The sequence below is a fragment of the Nerophis ophidion genome, linkage group LG17, assembly GCF_033978795.1.
Source record: "Nerophis ophidion isolate RoL-2023_Sa linkage group LG17, RoL_Noph_v1.0, whole genome shotgun sequence".
In the NCBI taxonomy this organism is placed as follows: domain Eukaryota; kingdom Metazoa; phylum Chordata; class Actinopteri; order Syngnathiformes; family Syngnathidae; genus Nerophis; species Nerophis ophidion.
In genome coordinates this window covers 9,690,172-9,711,594 of record NC_084627.1, presented here as the reverse complement: position 1 = coordinate 9,711,594, position 21,423 = coordinate 9,690,172, and the positions used below count along the sequence as shown (strand labels likewise).

The 21,423-nt window shown below is 43.2% G+C and overlaps 2 protein-coding genes across 4 annotated transcripts in view; one reads left to right on the top strand and one right to left on the bottom strand.

Moving 5' to 3' along the window:
* The window catches only part of LOC133535991 (G protein-coupled receptor kinase 6-like), a 30,566-nt gene extending 24,164 nt beyond the window's left edge, over positions 1 to 6,402 (top strand). For both annotated transcript variants that reach the window (XM_061876114.1, XM_061876115.1), the window contains 9 exons: positions 2,266 to 2,406; positions 2,486 to 2,676; positions 2,742 to 2,779; positions 2,946 to 3,035; positions 4,314 to 4,522; positions 4,600 to 4,737; positions 4,803 to 4,940; positions 5,012 to 5,141; positions 5,207 to 6,402. In XM_061876114.1, the coding sequence (XP_061732098.1) occupies positions 2,266 to 2,406; positions 2,486 to 2,676; positions 2,742 to 2,779; positions 2,946 to 3,035; positions 4,314 to 4,522; positions 4,600 to 4,737; positions 4,803 to 4,940; positions 5,012 to 5,141; positions 5,207 to 5,235 (1,104 nt within the window). In that variant the 3' untranslated portion in view covers positions 5,236 to 6,402. The remainder of the gene's footprint in view (positions 1 to 2,265; positions 2,407 to 2,485; positions 2,677 to 2,741; positions 2,780 to 2,945; positions 3,036 to 4,313; positions 4,523 to 4,599; positions 4,738 to 4,802; positions 4,941 to 5,011; positions 5,142 to 5,206) is intronic.
* The window catches only part of ash2l (ash2 like, histone lysine methyltransferase complex subunit), a 43,534-nt gene continuing 27,317 nt past the window's right edge, over positions 5,207 to 21,423 (bottom strand). For both annotated transcript variants that reach the window (XM_061876112.1, XM_061876113.1), the window contains 7 exons: positions 10,861 to 11,078; positions 10,614 to 10,781; positions 10,344 to 10,537; positions 10,195 to 10,287; positions 6,752 to 6,850; positions 6,623 to 6,682; positions 5,207 to 6,552 (listed from right to left, as the gene is read on the bottom strand). In XM_061876112.1, coding sequence (XP_061732096.1) covers positions 6,445 to 6,552; positions 6,623 to 6,682; positions 6,752 to 6,850; positions 10,195 to 10,287; positions 10,344 to 10,537; positions 10,614 to 10,781; positions 10,861 to 11,078 — 940 coding nt within the window. In that variant the 3' untranslated portion in view covers positions 5,207 to 6,444. The remainder of the gene's footprint in view (positions 6,553 to 6,622; positions 6,683 to 6,751; positions 6,851 to 10,194; positions 10,288 to 10,343; positions 10,538 to 10,613; positions 10,782 to 10,860; positions 11,079 to 21,423) is intronic.

Genomic DNA, 21,423 nt, shown 5'->3' with positions numbered 1-21,423 from the left:
CTGTCTTGGATCCGCTTGAACTGAACTCTCGCGGCTGTGTTGGAGCCACTATGGATTGAACTTTCACAGTATCATGTTAGACCCGCTCGACATCCATTGCTTTCGGTCCCCTAGAGAGGGGGGGTTGCCCACATCTGAGGTCCTCTCCAAGGTTTCTCATAGTCAGCATTGTCACTGACGTCCCACTGGATGTGAATTCTCTCTGCCCACTTGGTGTGAGTTTTCCTTGCCCTTTTGTGGGTTCTTCCGAGGATGTTGTAGTCGTAATGATTTGTGCAGTCCTTTGAGACATTTGTGATTTGGCGCTATATAAATAAACATTGATTGATTGATTGACATAAGCAACTTCAAGGCATACTTGTTCAACAGCCATACAGGTTACACTGAGGGTTGTGATATAAACAACTTTGACACTCGTACTAATAACCACACAAAAGAATGAAAAACACATTTTGGGAGAACATCCGCACTGTAACACAACAGAACAAATACCCAGAATCCCATGTATCCCTAACTTTTCCGGGCTACATTATACATCCCCGCTACCACCAAACCCCCCCCACCTCAACCGACGCACGGAAGGGGGGGAAGGGGTGTATAATGTAGCCCGGAATAGTTAGGGATACATGGGATTCTGGGTATTTGTTCTGTTGTGTTTATGTTGTGTTACAGTGCGGATGTTCTCCCGAAATGTGTTTGTCATTCTTGTTTGGTGTGGGTTCACAGTTTGGAGCATATTAGTAGGAGTGTTAAAGTTGTTTATATCACAACCCTCAGTGTAACCTGTATGGCTGTTGAACAAGTATGGCTTGCAGTCGCTTGTGCGTTGAGTCAGCAGCCGCACACTAGATGTGGCCGGCCAGCACTCAGATAGCATAGCATTAAGGCGGACGTGACGTCATGGTCGAGAGGACGTTTAAGGCATTGCCATCACGGCACTCCCTCAATATTGTTGTCCGGGTGAAAATCTGAGAATGTTATCCCAGGGAGATTTCTGGGAGAGGCACTGAAATCCGGAAAAGCACCCGGAAAAATGGGGGGGGGGTCGGCAAGTATGCAGCTGAGCCACATCAAAGTGATCCAAGAGCCGCGGGTTGCCGACCCCTGCCCTAAACCCAAGATTTTGTCAATTTCGTTGAGGCCAGTTAAATAGTTCCAGTGTTGGTTTGGAGAGCAGTGCAAAAAGAGGCAACAAAAAAGTTGAGACAAGACAAGACAAATAAGCGAGCAGGAGAGTTAAGGGAGAGGAAAGGGGAGCGTCCACCCTCGATGAGTGCCAGAGAGAAAGGGCTCTAACAGTAGAGACCTTTTTTTCTAATTTTTCTAATTTCCAAATGGGAGAACTTGCAAAATTTCAGGGTGTGCAAATACTTGTGGACTTCACTGTATATATATATTGTATTTTGGAATAAAGCTAACATAAAATGCGGCGTCTTCAGTAATGCGGACGATGTATCGATCCGTTGTGGTGAAGAAGGAGCCGAGCCGGAAGGCAAAGCTCTTAATTTACCGGTCGATCTACGTTCCCATCCTCACCTATGGTCATGAGCTTTGGGTCATGACCGAAAGGATAAGATCACGGGTACAAGCGGCCGAAATGAGTTTCCTCCGCCGGGTGGCGGGTCTCTCCCTTAGAGATAGGGTGAGAAGCTCTGCCATCCGGGAGGAACTCAAAGTAAAGCCGCTGCTCCTTCACATTGAGAGGAGCCAGATGAGGTGGTTCCCGAACGCCTCCCTAGGGAGGTGTTTAGGGCACGTCCAACCGGTAGGAGGCCACGGGGAAGACCCAGGACACGTTGGGAAGACTATGTCTCCCGGCTGGCCTGGGAACGCCTCGGGATCCCCCGGGAAGAGCTAGACGAAGTGGCTGGGGAGAGGGAAGTCTGGGTTTCCCTGCTTAGGCTGTTGCCCCCGCGACCCGACCTCGGATAAGCGGAAGATGATGGATGGATGGATGGGCTAACATAAAATGTGGAAATAGTGAAGCACTGTGAATACTTTCCGGATGCACCATACACAATTCTAAGATGGCAAAACTAGATGTAGTTATTAGAGTACAGAGCCCTACATGTCATTAGAAGCGTGAGAGAAAGGGTAAAACTGTTAGCAGGATTACTGAAGTTCTGCCGAAATGTAAATAAGGACCAAGAACGGAGCACTGGAGAATTCCAGACGCCATTAGTGTGAGAGGACATTCACGTTATTTTCTATCCAGTTAGCTGCAGGTGAGTACTTAGTAGCTCAAGCAAAGTTTGTCTGGTTCAGGTGTGGGCGTGCAAGGTCTGCGCCACGGGAATGATGTACGCCTGCAAGAAGATAGAGAAGAAGCTCTTGAAGAAAAGGCGATGCGAGGCACTGGTGCTCAACGAGAAGCAGATTCTTGAGAGTGTGGAGAGTCGCTTTATGGTGAGCCTGACCAACCATCGACATTTTCTATCTAGGAAGTTTTCATCTAAAAAATAGGGCGCTGCTCCTCCGCCTGCAGGTGAACTTGGCGTACGCCTACGAGACCAAGCACACTCTGTGCATGGTTATGACCATGATGAGCGGCGGCGACTTGAAGTTCCATATACACAAAATAGGTGCAGCCGGGTTGTCTGAAGACCGAGTGCGCTTCTATGCCGCCGAGGTCTGCTGCGGCCTCATGCACCTGCACGCCAACTCCATCCTTTACAGGTGAGTGCTGCTTGCAGGCCTTACACCGCACCCTGTTTCACCTGAACACTGTGTTTGTCTGGCAGGGATTTAAAACCAGAGAACATCCTTCTGGACAAGGATGGTATGTAGAACAGCTACTTTTAGCTTTCCAAAAATAGACTCAATGTGTCGACAAGGCGTGGCTGCAGGCATGTTCAGTTATACCTAAACCACCATACTCAGCACTAATTGGTGGGAGTGTAAGACAAGAAAGGAAACTTACAGCGACAAACACTTTTTTTTTTCAGGACACATCAGAATCTCCGACTTGGGCCTGGCGGTCAGGGTCGCCGAGGGTGCCAAGGCGAAAGGCCGCGTGGGCACTCTGGGTTACATGGGTCAGTACCACCTGCCTTATTTCCCCACAGTGGGATAAAGGACAGGCTATCCCAGGGGTCTGATACACGTTATTTTGCGGCCCGCACCTTGATGTGAAAATTTAATGTTGGCGCGGCCCGCAAGTTTTATATGAATGGCGTTTTAAAGCGTCATGTTTGTATAACCTGAATTTTTCCGGGAGACTCCCAATTTTCAGTGCCCCTCCAGAGGTGATCGAACTCCCGGAATTTCACCCAAACGGCATTATTAAGGGGGAACCATGGAGACACTGCCTTTGGCGTCCTCTGCAATTTGTACAAACAGCGTGCCAGCCCAATCGCATGTTGTATTTGGCCTCTGTAGACGCAGTAAGCGACTGCAAGACATAGTTGATCAACAGCCACACAGGTCACACTGAGGGTGGCCGTATAAACAACTTTATCACTGTTACAAATATGAACCCACACCAAACAAGAATGACAAACACATTTTGGGAGAACATCCGTACCATAACACAACAGAAAAAATACCCAGAATCCCATGCAGCCCTGACTCTTCCGGGCTACAATATACACGCCCCGCACCCCCAACCCCATTGTAGCCCAGAAGAGTTGGGGCTGCATTGGATTCTGGGTATTTGTTCTGTTGTGTTACGGTGCGGATGTTCTCCCAAAATGTGTTGGTCAATCTTGTTTGGTGTGGGTTCACAGTGTGGCGCATATTTGTAACAGTGATAACGTTGTTTATACGGCCACCCTCAGTGTGACCTGTATGGCTGTTGATCAAGTATGTCTTGCAGTCACTTCCGTGGGTTTGCAGAAGCCTCACACAATGTGTGACTGGTCTAGCAGACTTTCTGTATGGTTGAAACCTGGACGACACAGCAGGTTGTAGAGGACGCTAAAGGCAGGGCCATCACGGCACGCCCTTAACATTGTTTTCAGGGTGAAAACCGGTAGAATGATTGCCCCTTGAGATCGTCGGGAGGGACACTAATATCCGGGTGTTTCCCGGAAAGATCGCGAGAGTTAGCAAGTATGTTGCTAGGGCGGGAAAGCCATTCAAAGAAGGGGAATTCATTAAAAAGTACATGTTAGATTTTTTTAAGAAATTCTTTCCCGCGGCCCAGCCTCACCCAGTTTCTACATCCAGTGGCCCCCAGGTAATTTGAGTTTGAGACCCCTGGTCTATCCTATCTCAATGGTCCCAATGACAAAAGGATATGTGCATTGGGGATGGGGAGTGAGAACAGGGCTCTACCCCGGTCTCCTGCTGATGGAGACACTTCCTGCGTGCAGCTCCGGAGGTGATCGTCCACAAGTACTACGGGGTGAGCGTGGACTGGTGGGGCTTGGGCTGTCTCATCTACGAGATGACGTCGGGACAGAAGCTCTTCGGGACGCGGGGCAAACACATCAGCAGGGATGAGTTGGAGCGCCAGATCCAGATGGAGCAGGAGGAGTACAGCGAACTGTTCAGCGAGGCGGCCAAGGACATCTGCTCCCAGGTCCCGTCAGGCGTGCCTCAATGTCAGGGTTGTCATGGAAGCCAACCAATTAAAAATGACCACGCTGTGTCTTCCAGCTGCTCATCAAAGACCCCATAAACAGGCTGGGCTGCAGGAGAGCAGGGGGGAGAGAAATTCAGTCGCACCCTTTCTTTCAAGAAGTCAACTTCCGGATGCTGGAGGCGGGGCTTGTGACGCCTCCTTTCAGACCTGACGCAAGTACTCAGTCAATTTGTTCAGAGTCAGACCTCAGTCAGGTGACGGTGGTGTATGTGTGCAGCCCAAACTGGTGTACTGCAGCGACGTGCAGGACATCGACGACTTCCCCACCGTCAAGGGGGTCAAACTGGACAATAGCGACTCAGACTTCTACGCCAGGTTCAACACGGGCAGCGTTCCTATAGCGTGGCAGAACGAGGTTGCCTTAAGTTATCCTAAAAACGAGACGCTGCGTTGTGGCGTTGAACTAAAAGGCTTTTCTTGACACAGATGATCGAGACAGAGTGTTTCACTGAGCTGAATGTTTTCGGCCCCCGTGGTGGTCGATCTCCAGACCTGATTCCGAATCCAGAGCCCACTTTACCGACGTCCCGACTTCAACACTTTTTCCAAAAAAATTGTGAGTTGACTCTTGAGCCTTGACATGAGTGTGTTAACTTGCTGATGGTGTCTTCTGTCCCACAGCTGCCAGCGGACGGCGAGGACAAACCTGAGAGAACCCTCTGCAACACAAAATAATCGATACTCAAGATGTACCATATGTTCCGGCAAGAAATCTGCGTTCAAAGGACTCCGGCTTATTAGTGATTCCCAAAGCCCAAAAAAAGTCTGCGGGCTATAGAGCGTTTTCCATTCGGGCTCCAGTACTCTGGAATACCCTCCCGGTAACAGTTCGCGATGCCACCTTAGTAGAAGCATTTAAGTCTCACCTTAAAACTCATTTGTATACTCTAGCCTTTAAATAGACTCCCTTTTTAGACCAGTTGATCTGCCGTTTCTTTTCTTTTTCTTCTATGTCCCACTCTCCCGTGTGGAGGGGGTCCGGTCCGATCCGGTGGCCATGTACTGCTCGCCTGTGTATCGGCTGGGGACATCTCTGCGCTGCTGGTCCGCCTACGCTTGGGATGGTTTCCTGCTGGCTCCGCTGTGAACGGGACTCTCGCTGCTGTGTCTTGGATCCTCTTTGGAGTGGACTCTCGCGACTGTGTTGTATCCATTGTGGATTGAACTTTCACAGTATCATGTTAGACCCGCTCGACATCCATTGCTTTCCTCCTCTCTAAGGTTCTCATAGTCATCATTGTCACCGACGTCCCACTGGGTGTTGAGTTTTCCTTGCCCTTATGTGGGCCTACCGAGGATGTCGTGATGGTTTGTGCAGCCCTTTGAGACACTAGTGATTTAGGGCTATATAAGTAAACATTGATTGATTGATTGATTGATACTTCTGTGACGTGTGGCGGACGGCTACACGCTGCGTGTTCTGTCACTTTGCTATTTTTGTATTGGACGCCTCTCTTGCATTTACAGCTTTTTAAGTAAACCGTTTTAGGAAAGTCAAGAGTACAACAAAACTCCTTCAGCTTTATGTGGTTCGGCTTGGAAAAGGTGCAAGCTAAACTCTACTGGTAAACAAAATGTAGCATATTTTTATTTGCGTCCGTTAAAAAAAAAACACAGCGAGAAGACGGCGGGAGCAGCAAGACTTAAACAGGAAACACAACCCTAAGTGGACTGCATGTTGACCACGGATGCTAAATCAAATAGTTGAGGAATGTTTTCTCAGGTCACGCTAATTCAGTTTCCCCCTTGAATTTGTTGTAAATAAAAATGAACCAGCTGAGTGTAAATATTTCTAATAAAGTGAAAGCCTGTTTTTACGGCTGTGTGCGCATGCGTATTGGCCTTTCTCCTGCAGGCGCTCATCCCTCCCACGGCGGGCTGCGTCGGCCGTCCACGTCGGTCTCCACATGGTAGAGCGTGTCCGCCAGCGTGTGCTCGATGACGGCGCCCCAGCCCATGTCGCTCATCTGGGGAAGGGGGAGAAAGTGTTGAAGGAATGAAGATGGGTGAAAGCCCCCAGTCATGGCGAGCTCCTACCGGCTTGTAACGGACGTCTTTGGGCGGGTGTTTGAAATGCGGCCCGAAGTTGACGGACACCTGAAAAGAGAAAAAAATCAAGTCGGGTACGTAAAGGACGGATCTTGTTTTAGAGGAGGAGGAACTGACCGTGCAGCTCTTGTAAAGAGAGATAGCAGGGAAGTAGATTCCTTCAAACAGGTTCTCAAAGGCAACGCCTTGACTCACACCGTTTTTATAGAACACCATCTGCCAAAGTACACAGTCAGCATAATCAGCAACGTCCCCGTGGACTTCAATGATTTACAAACCCCGTTTCCATATGAGTTGGAAAATTATATTGGATGTGAATATAAACGGAATACAACTCATATTCAATTGAATGCACTACAAAGACAACATATTTGATGTTCAAACTCAAACTATTTATTTTGGCAAATAATAATAGAATTTCATGGCTGCAACACGTGCCAAAGTAGTTGGGAAAGGGCATGTTCACCACTGTGTTACATCACCTTTTCTTTTAACAACACTCAATAAGTGTTTTGGAACTGAGGAAACTAATTGTTGAAGCTTTGAAAGTGGAATTCTTTCCCATTCTTGTTTTATGTAGAGCTTCAGTCATTCAACAGTCGTGTTTTACGCTTCATAATGCACCACACATCTTCCATGGGAGACAGGTCTGGACTGCAGGCGGGCCAGGAAAGTACCCGCACTATTTTTTTACGAAGCCACGCTGTTGTAACACTTGTCTTACTGAAATAAGCAGGGGCGTCCATGATAAAGTTGCTTGGATGACAACATATGTTGCTCCAAAACCTGTGTGGACCTTTCAGCATTAATGGTACCTTCACAGATGTGTAAGTTACCCATGCATTGGGCACTAATACACCCCCATACCATCACAAATGCTGGCTTTTAAACTATTAACAATCCGAATGGTTATTGCCCTCTTTGTTCTACAGGACACCACTTCCTCTGTTTCCAAATATAATTTCAAATGTCAGACCACAGAACTCCCGTCCAAAGGCAAAACCTAGTAACTCACTTCTAGCTGATTTTGAGAAAACAAAGGAAAACCAATCTTTCTTGATGCTGTCTTACAAAGATATACAAAGTCATCAAAGGTATAGATGTTTTCTTGAGCTTTCATTTTCTTGCCGATTGAGCCATGGATTGAATCTGCTCTCATGAACGTGTGCCCTTTCTCCAGATATTTTATCACAATCTCGGGTGGGCCCCATTCGGCGTTTGCACATTGGCCAAGAGCCGTGTACAGCGTCCAGTTTTTATTTTGACCTCCACAGTTATCTGCCCAAAAGAGTATGCAAGGGGAAGAATCAAGAACAATACATTTAATGAAGGTGCTTGCAACGTCCTGGGCCAATCTTCCAAATATCCCCTCGTGCCATAATATCACATAATCAGGTTGACCGTCGGCCCCCATTCGTGCAAATGTCTCATTAAAGACAATAAGGCGACTGACAAAGAAGCTCCGATTGGTCCCTTGAGATACTAGGTTTTTCTGTTGTATCTACGCGGTTATGTGGTAGTTGCTAGGTCCTGCCATGCGCGTAACAGCTTACTTACGGAACAAATTACAATATCGCATACACTAATGTAAAGCATATCACCTAGGAACTCCAAAACTATTATCAGCTCAGTTTTGACCAAAATGGAGTTACTGGGTTTTGCCTTTGGACGGGAGAGAACACCTTTCCACTTTGCATCAGTCCATCTTAGATGAGCTCGGCCCCAGCCAAGCCGGCGGCGTTTCAGGATATTGTTGATAAATGGGTTTTGCTTTGCATAGTAGAGTTTTAACTTGCACTTACAGATGTAGCGACCAACTGTAGTTACTGACAGGGGTTTTATGAAGTGTTCCTGAGCCCATGTGGTGATATCCTTTACACGCTAATGTCAGTTTTTGGTGCAGTACCGCCTGAAGCATCAAAAGTCCGTAATATCGCTTACGTGCAGTGATTTCTCCAGATTCTCTGAACTTTTTGATGATTTTATGGACCGTAGATGGTAAAATCCCCAAATTCCTTGCAATAGCTCGTAGAGAAATGTTCTAAAACTGTTCGACGATGTGCTTACAAAGTGGTGACCCTCACCCCATCCTTGTTTGTGAATTACTTAACATTTCATGGAAGCTGCTTTTATACCCAATCATGGCACCCACCTGTTCCCAATTAGCCTGCCCACCTGTGGGATGTTCCATATAAGTCAGGGGTGTCAAACTCAAATACAGAGTGGGCCAAAATTCTAAACTGAACAAAGCCGCGGGCCAAAGTTGAACAACTTAACCTTTTAATAGGGACCCAAACAAGTTTTGCATTGAATATTGAACAGGAAAGGCTTATTTAACTTTATAGTGACATGCAAAATCGAGTTTTGTTGGTAGCGGGGGTGTATATTGTAGCGTCCCGGAAGAGTTAGTGCTGCAAGGGGTTCAGGGTATTTGTTCTGTTGTGTTTATGCTGTGTTACGGTGCGGACGTCATTCTTGTTTGGTGTGGGTTCACAGTGTGGTGTAACAGTGTTAAAGTTGTCTATACAGCCACCCTCAGTGTGACCTGTATGGCTGTTGACCAAGTATGCCTTGCATTCACTTGTGTGTGTGTAGAAGCCGCATATATTACGTGACTGGGCTGGCACGCTGTTTGTATGGAGGAAAAGCGGACGTGACGACAGGTTGTAGAGGATGCTAAAAGCAGTACCTTTAAGGCACGCCCCCAATATTGTTGTCCGGGTGGAAATTCGGGAGAATGGTTGCCCCGGGAGATTTTTGGCGACGGGGGGGGGGGGGGGGTCACTGAAATTCGGGATTCTCCTGGAAAAATCGGGAGGGTTGGCAAGTATGAGAATTAGCATTGAATGCGGTGATACAGCGGCACTGCCACTGTATAACACCGGCGGGCCAGCTCTAATGTTAATTTATTATTGCCTCAAGGGCCAAATGAAATTGCACGGCGGGCCAAGTTTGACACTCATGATATAAGTGGATCTGCCTCCACTTGGGATGGTTTCCTGCTGGTCCCACTTTGGACGGGACTCTCACTATTGTGTTGGATCCACTTTGGACTGGACTCTCACGGTTATGTTAGATCCAGTATGGATTGAACTTTCACAGTATCATGTTAGACCCGCTCGACATCCATTGCTTTGGTCCCCTGGGGGGGAGGATCCTCTCTAAGGTTTCTCATAGTCATGATTGTCACCGACGTCCCACTGGCGTGAGTTTTTCCTTGCCCTTTTGTGGTCTCTACCGAGGATGTCGTTGTGGTTTGTGCAGCCCTTTGAGACACTGGTGATTTAGGGCTATATAAATGAACATTAATTGATTGATTGATATTGCCACCTTTCCCAACTTCTTTGTCACGTGCTGCTAGCATCAAATTCTAAAGTTAATGATTATTTGCAACAACAAAAAGAAGGTTTATCAGTTTGAACATCAAATATGTTGTCTTTGTAGCATATTCAACTGAATACGGGTTGAAAAGGATTTGCAAATCATTGTATTCTATTTATATTTACATCTAACACAATTTCCCAACTCATACGGAAACGGGGTTTGTTCTTTGCTCTCACCCTGCTGGGGCTCATGGCTTTCAGGCTCTTCTCCGCTTTGTCCACATAATCCTTCTCTTCGAAATACAGGTAGCTCTTGAACTTGATGAGCGCCTACAAAACAAAAACCGTCAGTTAGGGCGGAGGTGCACAGTGGGACCGAGCGTCACCTTGTCCTTGTAGGTGTCCGGGAGCGCCCTGGCTGTCTCCGTGTCATCTGGCAGCTGGATGAAAAAGCCCAGCGTGTCTCCTTGACCGTATCCTGAGGAGTAATGTTTCCCGATGGACTGATGGAAGCGCGTGCCCTTCTTGCTACGCCACGAGTAGCTGAACTTGTCGTAGCCCAGCGGCGCCTGCAGGTTACCTTGGAATCAACACACGCAGCCTTAGCGGGCAAAGAAAGTCTCTGAGAGCAAGTTAGCGCGGGGGTGCCAACTAACCGAGCGGCTGAGACCAGCCCAGACGGGCCGCCGTCTCGGGAGGCATGTCGTCCACGGACACCTCAAAGTACCAGGCGCCTTTCCGGATGCCGTGAGAGGCTCGCACCATGGAGTAGCCCTTCTCGCCCGTCACGGTCAGGCGGTCGTCCGAAATCTTCAGCTGCGGCGCTGGAACGTGAACACGCGTTCATGCCCGTCTTGCCAAAAATCGAGCTTTCGGGGTTGAACTTGAGACGTTTGCACTGACCTCGGTCGTGTAAAGCCAGCAGCACCCTCTCGTACAGACACGCCCGGTACAGATCACCGGGGATGGGCTTCCCGGCCCAGCAGTCCAGCTCCAGTTTCTCCGGGTCGGGAGCGTGGGGGTCCGGTTCTGCTAATATGTAACGGTAGCCGTCTTTGTTGAAAGGGTGCTCGAGTGGGTACCCATGGGGGGGAAGACGCTGGGCTGAGAATAGCGGGTCACTGCGGAGGCAAAGCGGTACAACATCATTTGTTTGACATAATACAGCAGGGGCGCACACACTTTTTCTGCAGGTGAGCTACTTTTCAATTGACCAAGTCGAGGAGATCTACCTCATTCCTATTCATAATTTATATTTATTTATTTATGAAAGAGACATTTTTGTTAACAAGTTAATGGTGTTTAATGATAATACAAGCATGTTTAACACACATAGATTCCTTTCTTTCATGAAGACAAGAATATAAGTTGGTGTATTACCTGATTCTGATGACTTGCATTGATTGGAATTAGACAGTGGTGCTGATAACGTCCGCATTTTCAAATGGAGGAAAAAAAAAAAAGTCCTCCTTTCTGTCCAATACCACATGAAAGTGGTTGGATTTGGCATCTCATTTGTCCAACTTGCATACTCGTTTTTAAACACTTTGTTATGAGAGTAGCATATGTGTGTGGCCCTTTAATGTCTGGCAGCAGGTGAGTGACGTCAGTGAGTGTGCGGGTGGGCAAGCAAGTGAGAAAGCGGTCGCTGAGGGCGGGGGAGAAATATATTGGCATCAAACTCCGTAGCTTGCTAGCTTGTGCACGCTAGCTTTCTGAGACTCTTATTTTGTTAGATAGATAGATAGATAGATAGTACTTTGATTCCTTCAGGAAAATTTAAATTAAAAAAGTAAAAAGTAAATAATGGGGGTTTAAAAGGAAACAAAATAGAGAAATATTACAAAAAGAATAAAAACAATGGGAATAACAATATAACAGTAAAATAAGAATATAACAAGACAAAGTAGTTATGAAAACGTATTGCACTGTTAATGTTTTGCATCCGCTGTCATCCTAGTACCCCCCGTCCCAGAGAGGAGTTGTACAGTCTAATGGCGTGTGGGACAAAGGAGTTTTTGAGTCTATTAGTCCTGCACTTGGGATGAAGCAGTCTAGAACTGAACAGGCTCCTCTGACTACTGATGAGACTATGCAGAGGGTGACTGGCATCATCCAGGATGCTCACTAGTTTGTCAACAGTCCTCTTCTCTGCCACCGTCCCCAGTGAGTCCAGTTTCATTCCCATTGTAGAACCGGCCCGCCTGATCAGTTTCTCAAGTCTGGAGCTGTCCTTCTTAGATGTACTGCCCCCCCCAGCACACTACCATGTAGAACAGAACACTGGCAACCACAGACTGGTAGTACATCCACAGGAGTTTTCTACAAATGTTGAAGGAGTGCAGTCTCCTCTCCTCTGTCCTTTCTTGTACTGGTGGTCCGTGTTAACAGTCCAGTCCGGCTTATTGTCCACCCAAACCCCGAGGTACTTGAATGAGTCCACGGTCTGTACCTCAACTCCCTCGATCACAATAGGTTGTGACCGTGGACTCGACCTCCCAAAGTCAATGACCAGCTCCTTGGTCTTTGACGGATTGAGCTGCAAGACGTTCGTGTGGCACCAGACAACAAAGTCCCTCACCAGGTTCCGAAACTCCTCCTCTCTGCCGTCCCTGATGCACCCGACGATGGCTGTGTCATCCGCGTACTTCTGGATGTGACACAGCTCTGAGTTGTAGCAGAAGTCACAGGCAGAATGAAACAGGTCTTTTATGGTGAAGACAGGAACCGAGCAGTCGGTCTTTAGAGTTTTGACAGTAGGTACGGAGTCTCTAGAAATAAAATGTGTTTCTCTGCGTCCGCCCTGTTAGTGATTTTTTTCTTAAATATGAGCTGGCAGCAGCCAGCGTCATCTCACAAGATCCTCGGGTGCCGAGAATGTCAAACAACTGACGAAAGTGAAGTCTTGGTATGATCAAGTCGCGATCGACTGGACGTAATGGGCACCCCTGTAATACAGGAACCTCTGACCTAAAATATCTCAGTTTGGTGTAGGGTTGCACGGTATATCCATGCGTTTGTTACGTCTCGTCTCGATTACTGTAACGTATTATTTTCGGGTCTCCCCATGTCTAGCATTAAAAGATTACAGTTGGTACAAAATGCGGCTGCTAGACTTTTGACAAGAACAAGTTTGATCACATTACGCCTGTACTGTATATACCTTTATATACATATATACATACATATATACCTATACTGTATATACCTTTATATACATATATACATACATATATACCTATACTGTATATACCTTTATATACATATATACATACATATATACCTATACTGTATATACCTTTATATACATATATACATACATATATACCTATACTGTATATACCTTTATATACATATATACATACATATATACCTATATTGTATATACCTTTATATACATATATACATACATATATACCTATACTGTATATACCTTTATATACATATATACATACATATATACCTATACTGTATATACCTTTATATACATATATACATACATATATACCTATACTGTATATACCTTTATATACATATATACATACATATATACCTATACTGTATATACCTTTATATACATATATACATACATATATACCTATACTGTATATACCTTTATATACATATATACATACATATATACCTGTACTGGCTCACCTGCACTGGCTTCCTGTGCACTTAAGATGTGACTTTAAGGTATAAAATTCTACACGGTCTAGCTCCATCCTATCTTGCCGATTGTATTGTACCATATGTCCCGGCAAGAAATCTGCGTTCAAAAGACTCCGGCTTATTAGTGATTCCTAGAGCCCAAAAAAAGTCTGCGGGCTATAGAGCGTTTTCTGTTCGGGCTCCAGTACTCTGGAATGCCCTCCCGGTAACAGTTCGAGATGCTAACTCAGTAGAAGCATTTAAGTCTCACCTTAAAACTCATCTGTATACTCTAGCCTTTAAATAGACCTCCTTTTTAGACCAGTTGATCTGTCGCTTCTTTTCCTTCTCCTATGTCCGGTCCGATAACCATGGATGAAGTACTGGCTGTCCAGAGTCGAGACCCAGGATGGACCGCTCTTCGGGACCCAGGATGGACCGCTCCCCTGTATCGGTTGGGGACATCTCTACGCTTCTGATCCGCTTGAGATGGTTTCCTGTGGACGGGACTCTCGCTGCTGTCTTGGATCCGCTTGAACTGAACTCTCGCGGCTGTGTTGGAGCCACTATGGATTGAACTTTCACAGTATCATGTTAGACCCGCTCGACATCCATTGCTTTCGGTCCCCTAGAGGGGGGGGGGGGTTGCCCACATCTGAGGTCCTCTCCAAGGTTTCTCATAGTCAGCATTGTCACTGGCGTCCCACTGGGTGTGAGTTTTCCTTGCCCTTTTGTGGGTTCTTCCGAGGATGTTGTAGTCGTAATGATTTGTGCAGTCCTTTGAGACATTTGTGATTTGGGGCTGTATAAATAAACATTGATTGATTGATTGATATGATTGATGATTGCTCATTTTTATGTCTATTTTTTAATGCCCGGCTTGAGATCGACTGACACACCCTCCGAGATCGACCAGTCGATCGCGATCGACGTAATGGGCACCCCTGTAATACAGGAACCTCCGACCTAAAATATCTCAGTTTGGTGTAGGGTTGCACGGTATACCGATGCTAATAAATCACCACGCTACTAATGAATTAAAACAGTTACTTTACTACCTTTGAAAAATACCGTATCTACTTGAATTGCCGCAGGGCATGTAGTATGCGCCCCTGCCTTGAATTACCGCCGGGTCAAACTTGTGACGTCACGAGTGACACGTCCCCTGTCATCATTTTCAAAATGGAGGAGGCTGATTTCAATACCGCTGATTTGAAATCGCATAAAGGGAAGAAGATTAAGAGCTATTCAGTAGGATTTAAGGTCCAAGCTTACATCACACTCAAATTTTTACTGCATGCCTTTGGTAAGTGCCGGAGTGTGAAGAGGTTTTAAAATAATTAGCGCATGCTTACTTTTACCGCAAGCCTTTGGTAAGCGCAGGAGTGAGAAGAGGTTTTAAATTAATTAGCACCCCTGCGGCAATTCTAGGAAATACATGTACTTTTTTTAATGCCATATGCAATGTACAAACCCCGTTTCCATATGAGTTGGGAAATTGTGTTGGATGTAAATATAAACAGAATACAATGATTTGCAAATCCTTTTCAACCCATATTCAGTTGAATATGCTACAAAGACAACATATTTGATGTTCAAACTGATAAACATTTTTTTTTTGCAAATAATCGTTAACTTTAGAATTTGATGCCAGCAACACGTGACAAAGAAGTTGGGAAAGGTGGCAATAAATACTGAGAAAGTTGAGGAATGCTCATCAAACACTTATTTGGAACATCTTACAGGTGTGCAGGCTAATTGGGAACAGGTGGGTGCCATGATTGGGTATAAAAACAGCTTCCCAAAAAATGCTCAGTCTTTCACAAGAAAGGATGGGGCGAGGTACACCCCTTTGTCCACAACTGCGTGAGCAAATAGTCAAACAGTTTAAGAACAACATTTCTTAAAGTGCAATTGCAAGAAATTTAGAGATTTCAACATCTACGCTCCATATCATCATCAAAAGGTTTAGAGAATCTGGAGAAATCACTCCACGTTAGGGCATGGCCGGAAACAACATTGAATGACTGTGACCTTCGATTCCCCAGACGGCCCTGTATCAAAAACCAACATCAATCGCTAAAGGATATCACCACATGGGCTCAGGGACACTTCAGAAAACCACTGTCACTAAATACAGTTGGTCGCTACATCTGTAAGTGCAAGTTAAAGCTCTACTATGCAAAGCGAAAGCCAGCTATCAACAACATCCAGAAACGCCGCCGGCTTCTCTGGGCCCGAGATCATCTAAGATGGACTGATGCAAAGTGGAAAAGTGTTCTGTGGTCTGACGAATTCACATTTCAAATTGTTTTTGGAAATATTCGACATCGTGTCATCCGGACCAAAGGGGAAGCGAACCATCCAGACTGTTATTGACGCAAAGTTCAAAAGCCAGCATCTGTGATGGTATGGGGGTGCATTAGTGCCCAAGGCATGGGTAACTTACACATCTGTGAAGGCACCATTAATGCTGAAAGGTACATGCAGGTTTTGGAACAACATATGCTGCCATCTAAGCAGCGTCTTTTTCATGGACGCCCCTGCTTATTTCAGCAAGACAATGCCAAGCCACATTCAGCACGTGTTACAACAGCGTGGCTTTGTAAAAAAAGAGTGCGGGTACTTTACTGGCCCGCCTGCAGTCCAGACCTGTCTCCCATCAAAAATGTGTGGCGCATTATGAAGCGTAAAATACGACAGCAGAGACCCCGGACTGTTGAAGGACTGAAGCTCTACATAAAACAAGAATGGGAAAGAATTCCACTTTCAAAGCTTCAACAATTAGTTTCCTCAGTTCCCAAACGTTTATTGAGTGTTGTTAAAAGAAAAGGTAATGTAACACAGTGGTGAACATGCCCTTTCCCAACTACTTTGGCACGCTTAGCAGCCATGAAATTCTGAGTTAATTATTATTTGCAAAAAAAAATAAAGTTTATGAGTTTGAACATCAAATATCTTGTCTTTGTAGTGCATTCAACTGAATATGGGTTGAAAAGGATTTGCAAATCATTGTATTCTGTTTATATTTACATCTAACACAATTTCCCAACTCATATGGAAACGGGGTTTGTACTTTGTGGAGATTATGTTGAGTATCTAGAGACTTGTATTTACTTTTTGTTTCATTTAAAACAATTAGCAACAAATCTAGCATCTTTCCAGGTCTAAAATCTGATCAATCTTTGTCTATGAGCAGGAACTGATGAAGCCGACTCGGCCGAGGGATGAAACATCTTCCAAAACAAACCAAACAGTCCAGTTGCGATTGATTGAATGTCCTGAGATTTTCTTTAGATCTGCTTTCGGCAGTTAGTATTTTTTTCGGTACATCCCTTGTCAATAGTGCGCAAATAATAGGCTATAAATATCAATTCAAGTTGCTGTTAATGGTTTATAGTCATGTGGTTTGGATTTGATGTCAGTTTTTCCCATGTTTGCAAACACAATGTGCGTGCCTGAAAGGTAACTGGCGGAGAATGAGGACGTGTCGCCGTGTATCAGGGGAAGCGCGGGCTTTCACGGGAGGTAAAACCTGTTGGAAGTTGGGCTGTTTTGTTGTACTAAGATTGGTGATGAAATGGAAAAATAGCATCGGCCTTTGTGTGATTTCTTCTGAGGGCTAGAACATATTATACTACTTGAACTCACTTCCCACTATAAAAAAACTACATATTTTTAAGGTGTGGCGGTAATGAAAATGGCGTGTAGGCGCGCAACTTATAATTACATTAAGGAGGAACTCTGTAATTGCCTCCATTAAAGCAGATGGACGGCTTTTCTTTGTGTCTCAAGTGTCATTATCAAATATCAAGGTCAATGGCGGATGTTGCTGAACTTATTACACACTGGAATAAGAAATGACCGTAGTTTTAAATATTGGGTTGATATTGGTAAACTGTTAATAGCACTAACCATAAATAAATGGAAAAATGTACAGTTGATACATGTGATTGGTATCAGCTGATGATGAGTATCGGAATGGGCAAAATAAAACCTTGAATTGAACATTCCTAATAATATATATATTTTTTGTACATGAATAAACAAAACCTTTCAGCAAATTAGAGAAATACAATACAGGTACAAATTTCCTCTTATTTTAAAATTGTACTTTTTTGCAACTTAACGCCAAGAAAACGGAAATGCTGATTATCGGTCCTGCTGGACACCGACCTCTATTTAATAATACAATTTTAACATTTGACAACCAAATAATAAAACAAGGTGACTCGGTAAAAAATCTGGGTATTATCTTCGACCCAACTCTCTCCTTTGAGCCACACATTAAAAGCGTTACTAAAACGGCCTTCTTTCATCTCCGTAATATCACTAAAATTCGCTCCATTTTGTCCACTAAAGACGCAGAGATCATTATCCATGCGTTTGTTACGTCTCGTCTCGATTACTGTAACGTATTATTTTCGGGTCTCCCCATGTCTAGCATTAAAAGATTACAGTTGGTACAAAATGCGGCTGCTAGACTTTTGACAAGAACAAGAAAGTTTGATCACATTACGCCTGTACTGTATATACCTTTATATACATATATACATACATATATACCTATACTGTATATACCTTTATATACATATATACATACATATATACCTATACTGTATATACCTTTATATACATATATACATACATATATACCTGTACTGGCTCACCTGCACTGGCTTCCTGTGCACTTAAGATGTGACTTTAAGGTTTTACTACTTACGTATAAAATACTACACGGTCTAGCTCCATCCTATCTTGCCGATTGTATTGTACCATATGTCCCGGCAAGAAATCTGTGTTCAAAAGACTCCGGCTTATTAGTGATTCCTAGAGCCCAAAAAAAGTCTGCGGGCTATGGAGCGTTTTCCGTTCGGGCTCCAGTACTCTGGAATGCCCTCCCGGTAACAGTTCGAGATGCTACCTCAGTAGAAGCATTTAAGTCTCACCTTAAAACTCATCTGTATACTCTAGCCTTTAAATAGACCTCCTTTTTAGACCAGTTGATCTGCCGCTTCTTTTCTTTTTTCTCCTATGTCCACCCCTCCCTTGTGGAGGGGGTCCGGTCCGATGACCTTGGATGAAGTACTGGCTGTCCAGAGTCGGGACCCAGGATGGACCGCTCGCCTGTGTATCGGTTGGGGACATCTCTACGCTGCTGATCCGCCTCCGCTTGAGATGGTTTCCTGTGGACGGGACTCTCGCTGCTGTCTTGGATCCGCTTGAACTGAACTCTCGGGGGGGTTGCCCACATCTGAGGTCCTCTCCAAGGTTTCTCATAGTTAGCATTGTCACTGGCGTCCCACTAGATGTGAATTCTCCCTGCCCACTGGGTGTGAGTTTTCCTTGCCCTTTTGTGGGTTCTTCCGAGGATGTCGTAGTCGTAATGATTTGTGCAGTCCTTTGAGACATTTGTGATTTAGGGCTTTATAAATAAACATTGATTGATACTTTTGAGAATTTAAAAAAAGTTTGAACCGTCCAAAGGTTTATCATAGCGACGAGAAAAAAAAAACGATTGTATTTTGCAACAGATTTAAGACATTTTCAATATTTAGTTGTAGATTGAATCAAATCATGATGAATCAATCTTATAAATCGAAATGGGTTTGAGAAATTGGTCATAATATTTAGGCTTATGCATGATTGCGTAGAGCAGTGGTTCTCAACCTTTTTTCAGTGAACATTTTTTTTAATTCAAGTACCCCCTAATCAGAGCAAAGCATTTTTGGTTGAAAAAAATAGATAAAGAAGTAAAATACAGCACTATGTCATCAGTTTCTGATTTATTAAATTGTATAACAGTGCAAAAATATTGCTCATTTGCCGTGGTCTTTCTTGAACTATTTGGAAAAAAATATATGAAAATAACTAAAAACCTGTTGAAAAATAAACAAGTGATTCAATTATAAATAAAGATTTCTACACATAGAAGTAATCATCAACTTAAAGTGCCCTCTTTGGGGATTGTAATAGAGATCCATCTGGATTCAGGAACTTAATTCTAAACATTTCTTCACAAAAAAAGACATCTTTAACATCAATATTTATGGAACATGTCTACAAAAAATCTAGCTGTCAACACTGAATATTGCATTGTTGCATTTCTTTTCACAGTTTATGAACTTACATTCATATTTTGTTGAAATATTATTCAAAGGATTTTTGAATTGTTGCTATTTTTTTAGAATATTCCACCCAAAAATCTCCCGTACCCCTTGGCAGACCTTCAAATACCCTCAGGGGTACGCGTACCCCCATTTGAGACCCACATGCGTAGAGGGCATCGCAGGTTAGCATCAGCATGAGCTAGCAGGCTAACATCTACAATGCTAAGTATATCCTGTGGTGTAACCCAGGGATTAATACTAGGACCAAAATTGGTATTATTCGCGGATGATACAACAGAGTTTTGTTCAAGAGATTGATTGAGACTTTTTTTTAGTATATTGCACAGTACAGTACATATTCCGTACAATTGACCACTAAATGGTAACACCCCAATAAGTTTTTCAACGTGAATCAATTCATGGTAGAGAGAACACACAGAAGCTAATACAAATAACAGAAGAAATGAACCAATTAAAAAGTTTGTGTTATCATATCTAAATTATAGTGCAGAAATATGGGGAAATAACTACAAAAGTACTACAAAAAAAATCAGTTAGAATAAAACAGAATGTTGGATATAGAGAACATTCAAACCCTTTATTTACTGAATCGAAAATACTGAAATTCCACAACAAAGTGAAATTGAAAACGTATTTTACGTAAACATAGCAGGCACCTTCTCAGTTGGTTATTTATGCCTCACTTATTCAGCCTGTTGTTCACTATTCTTTATTTTAAATTGCCTTTCAAATGTCTATTCTTGGGGTTGGGTTTTATCAAATAAATTTCCCCCAAAAATGCGACTTATACTCCAGTGTGACTAATATGTGTTTTTTTCCTTCTTTGTTATGCATTTTTGGCAGGTGCGACTTATACTCTGAAAAAAACAGTAGATTAGTATGTGGAATTAAATTATGGCATGGATTACGCTCATAAATCAAACAGTGTATTCAAGAAACTCTTCAAAGTTAAAGTGTTTACAAACTACAAATAATAATAATAATAATGGATTAGTTTTTATATCGCGCGCTTACAAGAAGAAATATAAAATATTCTGAATTTATTTCATCCATTCATTCATTTTTCTAGATAATTTCATTCATCTCACCATATAAAATATAACATATTTATTTATGTATTTTCAATGTTATTACTTATGGAGTACATCCATGGAAACATATATATTATATTTATTATATAACATATTTATTATATTTTATATCATAAATATGTTATATAAAATATAACATATTTATTTATGTATTTTCAATATTATTACTTATGGAGTACATCCATGGAAACATATATATTATATTTATTATATAACATATTTATTATATTTTATATCATAAATATGTTATATAAAATATAACATATTTATTTATGTATTTTCAATATTATTACTTATGGAGTATATCCATAGATGCATGGATATACTCCATAAGTAATAACATTAAAAATACATTAATAAATATGTTAGATTTTATATGGTGAGAAAAATTAAATCTAGAAAATTATCCATCATTTTTTAAATTATATTATTCATCCCACCATATAAAATATAACATATTTATGTATTTTACATAAATATATATGTTAGATTTTATATGGTAAGAAAAATAAAATTATCAAGAAAATTATCTTACAATTTCTAAATTATATTATTTATCTCACCATATAAAATATAACATATTTATGTATTTT